The 6,174-nt window shown below is 44.8% G+C and overlaps 1 protein-coding gene and 1 non-coding gene across 2 annotated transcripts in view; one reads left to right on the top strand and one right to left on the bottom strand.

Annotated features, from left to right (window-relative positions):
- The window catches only part of TIGAR (TP53 induced glycolysis regulatory phosphatase), a 39,592-nt gene that overhangs the window by 29,837 nt on the left and 3,581 nt on the right, over window positions 1-6,174 (bottom strand). Inside the window, 1 exon segment of the mRNA XM_042780450.1 lies at window positions 3,620-3,809. Within this exon segment, the coding sequence (XP_042636384.1) occupies window positions 3,620-3,809 (190 nt within the window).
- LOC122149692 lies at window positions 4,338-4,442 on the top strand. The gene has a single exon (XR_006163278.1). It is a non-coding gene; the product is annotated as a U6 spliceosomal RNA (small nuclear RNA).

The raw sequence follows: 6,174 nt of genomic DNA, 5'->3' as shown, positions 1-6,174 counted from the left end.
AAACCCACCAGCTACTCCTTGAAAGGAAGCTTGGGCAATCTACTTCTGTAGTGATACTGCCTCGGAAACCCAAGGAGGGGTCGCTATGAGTTGGATCTGACTCGATAGCAGTGAGTTGTTTTTTTGGTTTTTTTTTTGCAGAGTAGCAGCACAGTTGACCACCACCTTTAACAGAGCACATCTATTTCTTTCCTACTGGGATCAAAATACCATGGGCAACAGATTTGGTTGTTATGCAACACGTATGTGGCCCTTGTTTATGATGGCAATTACTGGATCCTTTTGAACCAGTTTGAAGCCTTGCTTTGGTTCCAGACTATCTGAGCTCCTAGATCCAGGAGACAGAAAGCTGGAACACCAGAGATGGCACAAGATGGCAAGAAACAGTGGCAAAGAAATGGCAGCAGAAGAACCAGGAGACAACAAAGTGGTATTCCCAGCCCATGCAGCAAGGCAGCTCCTGTGGGTGTGCTGATCCACGGAGCAAGAGAGCTCAATCTTTGGGCAGGAGGCTTCCTGGCACAGTGGCACTTGTCAACACAGCGAGGCTTGCAGACCCTCAGAGGGAGATAGCTTAGCACTTTCAGATCTATGCTTACTGTTGGAGTGGGGTGCCCCCAGGGACTTACTGGCAGAGTTAAAGAGCTTTGTAACACTTACCCAAGCAAGGCAAAGGCCAGGCCAAGGGGCTGAGAGGCCGAGGGCCAGAGAGAAGCCTGCCTGTGGGCACAGCTGAGAAATAGCTGTCCTGATCGAAGGACTGCATCCTGAGTCATTCCTAATCCTGAATTGTAATGTTACTTCTCTAACAAATCCAATAATCCTAAGTACCATCTGCGAGTTCTGTTTGGTCACATCAGTGAATTCTGAAACCCTGAAGAGAAATAGGAAGTGCCTTAGGAGGGACAGCTGGTGTCAGAATTGGTGAAAGGGTTAGAGAGAGGTGGTATGTCCGACCTCCTCTTGATAGGAATCCTCCTTGGGCTGATGCTGATTCTCATCATCTCTTCCCCTTTCTGAAGTTAGAGGAGGTCAGTCACCCCCACTGTACCATTATTACAGAGGCAGAAGAATATAGTGGCTACAAGCATGGTCTTGAGATTCACATTGCTTTGAGTCCTGCCTCTCCAAATTGCTGTTTGGCTTTAAGCCAGTTACCTCTCTATGTCTGTTTCCTCACCTGCAAAGGGAGATCAGTCTTTATCTCACTGGATTTTTGTGAAAATTTAACTAAAACAGTGTCTGGCCCATATTAATAATTCCTTAAGGTTTATTTTTTAATCGATTCTTATGAGGAGCTTCACAATCAAGATCTTATGAAGAAGCAGGGAGAGGATCATTCATTCATGTAACTATTGTCTATTAAGAATCTTCCAGAAGAATGGCGCAAGACAGCACAGTGGTCTTCCCAGCCAGCAGAGAAAGTCAACTACAGTGGATGTGCCAACCCATGGAGCAAGAGCTGAAGGCCTTCAGGTAGGAGACTTCCTGGCAGAAAGCCTCTGGACATGAAGTACTGCAGGACCAGGCAGCATTTTGTTGTGTTGTATACAAGGTCACCACAAGTTGGAACCAACTCAATGGCACCTAACAACATCATTAAGGATCTAAATTGAGATTGAGACCACCTTATTTTTCCAGGCAGGGGAAAAACGTGGCAGTCTGCTTCCATAAAGATTTACAGCCATTGTAACATGGGGCAGTTCTCCTCTGTCCTATAGCATCACTCTGAGTCCAAACCAATGCCACAAAAATAGGTTGGGTTTGGTATTTTTCCAGGAGTGTTTTAACCTAGATTTCTTATTTCTGAACTTCAATTATATGTCAGATACTGTGCTGTCTGGGTCAAGGCATCCAGAAAGTTCTCTTAACATTGGAAGAAGGGGACCAGAACCCTAGCCCCTGTTCTACTCTATATAAGCTGTATTAAGTATGTCAAGAAACCTCCCAAAGCCTTCTATAAAATGGAGAGGTAGAGAAGATAAGAAGACACAAAATTTCCAGGTTAGTATTAAAATCCTAAAAAGAAAAAACCTGAAACAATTACCAAGATTATCTTCCTGTAAAGGAAAAACAAGGTAAACCGCATCAGTGTTCCTCGTGAGCTCTGTAAGGCAGAAACGGTATCTTATGTATGTATGCATGTGTGTGTGTGTGTATGCATATATATGTCTGTAAAACAGTCTACTGGCACACAGTACCTGCTCAGAAACACTGGTCCAGTAAAACTATACATACATATTTCAGGACTAACTGCATTTTCATTAGTGCTGTCCTTATAGAAATAAAACAATTGAGTTGATTCTGACTCATGGCTCCATAACTCACTGCTGCGGAATTGATTCTGACTCATAGCAACCCTAAAGGGCAGAGTGAAACTGCCCCATAGGATTTCCCAGGCTGAAATCTTTAGGGAAGCGGACCACCACATCTTTCTCCCATGAAGCAGCTTGATGCAGGTTTGAACAGTGACTTTTAGTTAGCAGCCTAACGCATAACCACTGCAGCACCACCAGGGCTCCTCTTGGCTCCATAGGGTTGGTCAGTCGTTGATTTTTCAGAAGTAGATCACCAGGCCTTTCCTCCAAGTGCTTCTGGGTGGACTTGAAACTTCAATCTGTTAGTTGTCAAGCACTAAAACCATTAGCCATTTGTGCCACCCAATGAGTCCACAAATAAGTGATTTAATCTTCAGATCTATTTCTTCCCCTTTATTGTGCTACACATTTTATCTTTTCTTATTTAATTCTCACAGTAATCACAGTGAGGTGGATACTACTATTTTCTCTACTTTATGGACCAAGAAACCGAGATTAGAGAGAGATTAAATCGGTTAATCTGAGGACCAGGTAAGAGAGCCTAGCTGGAGCAGGGCTTTGTCTTGCTTCAAATATCTGTGCTCTAAACTATCATGAGTTTCACTTCCCATTAACACTCAGCAAATAAGTGTGTGAAGGAAAGGATGAAAGGCATAAAGACATCTCAGCATTTAGCTGCGGTGTAATCGGTAATGATGATTAAAAAAAAAAAAAAAAAATTTTTTTTTTGCTAAGGGTAATGCAGTCTGCCCACAAGAGGGCGGAGGCCCTCTCGCCTCTGCCAGAATTGTAATCTCTGGAGAAGAGAAATAAAATCTCAAATACAAGCTTGTGGGATTGACTGCCCTGGCAAACAAGGGGACCAGCTGAGGCAGAGGGGAAAGAGAGAGGACAGGCAGCATCAAAGTATCAGTCATGGACGAGTTATTCTACGAACTTTTTGGAATCTGCTGAGGAGCAAAAAGTCCGGAGACGTGGTTTTCTTTCTCCGCTTTTAGCTCTGCCATCAAGTGGCTGGGAACCTTGATTACATACTCCTTTAGACCTCACTCTCATCTGTAACACGGGACTGATGATGATACTTAAGACTTGCCTTCCTCTCTCTGGGCTGCTTGAGGAAAGTGAAGGGAGGGGCTGAAATGAGGTAACACTTGGGAAAGCGCCTTCAAAATAGCTCGGTCCGAGTCAACCCTCCAAGGGTTGAGCAACGGGGAAAAGGATGTTAGATCAATGTTCCTTTCACCAACCCCAAAACACATCCGAGAGGAGAAAGAAAGGCAGCGTGCAACAGCAATACTCACTGTCGTACAACGGTCAGAGCGAAGCGAGTCATCTTTCCAGAGCCCACAATGCGGCGAAGGAACAGCCACAGCGCCGCGTCCGATTCCGGTACACCCGCCCGGCACCGCGCCGATGTCCTGCACTGCAGGTTCACTTTGCCTACACGACTTCCGCCAACCCCGACCCGCCGGCCGGCTTCACCATCATAGGCTGAGGCAGACTCTTACGTTATCAGCGCAAGGCCAATCAGGGTAATAGTAGGCCAGAGGGCCGGCGGAGACTGGTAGAGGATGAGGCCACGCCCAGGATTGTGGCGCTTGCGCCCCTGCCCGCCGGCCTGTGATTGGCGAGCGGCAGGTGCGTGGGAAGCCCGCGGTGGGAGTCCGCGCTGGGAGTCCGTAGTAGGAGGGATTCCTGCCCCGGCAGGAGTCACCCAGCATAGATAAGGAAACCAACCCTTTGATTTTTGGTTGATCTGATTTGAGGCTGAAATGCAGCCAATAGTCGCTTATAGCTAGCAAGGGTGAGGATTACCTCATAGGTGTACAACGCCAAACAAATTGAGTCCGATAAGGTTTACCCACTAATCCCTAATATTGAAGCAGTAGGTTTAGCAAGGTCAGATTTGTGGTCTTGGACTGACCCAGTTTCAGTCACCATGTAGCAGTGTTCATGACCTTAACCTACCCTCATTTATGTGATGGGTAAAATGAGATAACTGTATTTACTTGTAATAAAGTTAGCTTCGGCAGCACATATACTAAAATTGGAACGATACAGAGAAGATTAGCATGGCCCCTGCGCAAGGATGACACGCAAATTCGTGAAGCGTTCCATATTTTCTGGTCTCCTGTTTGTTGTATAATTTATATTATATTCTGAACTCATACTGTTTGGAGAGAATTCTTTCAGGCCAATGTTTAAAGTATATTCCTTAGAAGTGTTTCTGCTGGATTTTGCTGGGTTCTTAGGGCAGCTATTTTTCTAGGTGAAAGATTTTGAATACCAGGTCAAAACCCATGTGGGAGTGAGCATACAGTTATATATTACCAGGGGAGACTTTTTCATTTTTTTCCTCTATGCAGAGTCATACGTATCTCTATTTTGTTTTGGGAGGTGGATTTTCCCCTGGCTGGTCCACTCACTGGAGATGAGCCTTTAGGGGTGTTCCAGCTTTCTGAGTTAGTATCCTATTTGGATCGCCCACCTTGGATGGACAAAGGCTTTGCTTCCTGTCTTCAATGCATGGCCTATTAAAACCTATGCTAGGTCGTAAGTGACCGCAAATGCTGGTGCCAGTAGTTATTCATCCTTCTGGATTCTAGGTTATCCTCATCACTGGACTCTGAAGGCTTCTCTTGTTGCTGACCTGATAAGCTCCATATGTATTACTGTTGAAATATTGTCTTCAAAATTGGTGGACAATCAACTGGCATAACATAGTCTACAAAGAAAATGTTCTACATCCTACTTTTGTGAGTAGCAACTGAGGTCTTCATCTACAGTACAGCTATTGGTCTCTCCCCATCCAGCTCAAAGTTGTTGTGTTGTTGTTATGTGCCGTCGAGTCAGCCCCGACTCATAGCGACCCCTCCTTGGGTTTCCAAGGCAGTATCACTACGGAAGTAGGATTGCCCAACCTTTCTTCTGAGTGGCTGGTGGGTTTGAACCGCCAGCCTTTTGGTTAGCAGTCAAGTGCTTTAGCCACTGTGCTACCAGAGCTCCCCCAGCTCCACATAGTTCTGACCTCATGGTCATGGACGATGGATTCCTTTGGACTAATTGTTTCCTTTCGTCTGATTTTCTTCATTCTACTTTGAGCTGGAACAAGAAAATCAGATGAAAGGAAACAATTAGTCCAAAGGAATCCATCGTCCATGACCATGAAGTCAGAACTATATGGTGCCCAGCTACCACTGCTGACCACCCTGAAAGGAATCACAATAGAAGGTGAACAGAGTGGGAGAAAAATATAAAACAAAACTCAAAATCACAGGAAGATCAGAGTTACTGGTCTAATAGAGACTGATGGAACCCCTGAGACTATGGCTCTTAGACACCCTTCAAACATGGAACTGAACTCACCCATGTGGCTCAACTTTCAGCCAAATGGTAGGCAGGCCTGTAAGATGAACAGTAATACCAGGGAGGTATTACTCAGAACAACAAACCATACAAGATCAAAAGAGCAGCATTTCCCTAGGTATAAAACTAAGTAGGCAGGAAGGGAGAGGAATGAAGGATGACAGGAAATGGTAAAGAAAAAGGAAGTGGGAAGAATGCTGTTATATTGTTATATGTGTGTGTGTGTGTGTATATATTTTTTATTTTTTTATTTTTATTTTTTAAAAAAAGAACAACTCACTGTCGTTGAGCCAGATCCAACTCAAAGTGACCCTCCTTGGATTTCCGAGGCAGTATCACTACAGAAGATTGCCCAATTTTCCTTGCCAGCCTTCTGGTTAGCAGTCAAATGCCTTAGGCACTATGCTACCAGAGCTCCCTAAGGGTGATTGGAGATGTGGAAAGAAGCTCTGGTGGTGTAGTGGTTAAAGCATTTGGCTGCTAACTAAAA

The sequence above is a fragment of the Orycteropus afer genome, unplaced genomic scaffold, assembly GCF_000298275.1.
Source record: "Orycteropus afer afer isolate SDZICR_OR568_19922 unplaced genomic scaffold, OryAfe1.0 scaffold00040, whole genome shotgun sequence".
In the NCBI taxonomy this organism is placed as follows: domain Eukaryota; kingdom Metazoa; phylum Chordata; class Mammalia; order Tubulidentata; family Orycteropodidae; genus Orycteropus; species Orycteropus afer.
This window is presented reverse-complemented; position numbering and strand designations above follow the sequence as displayed.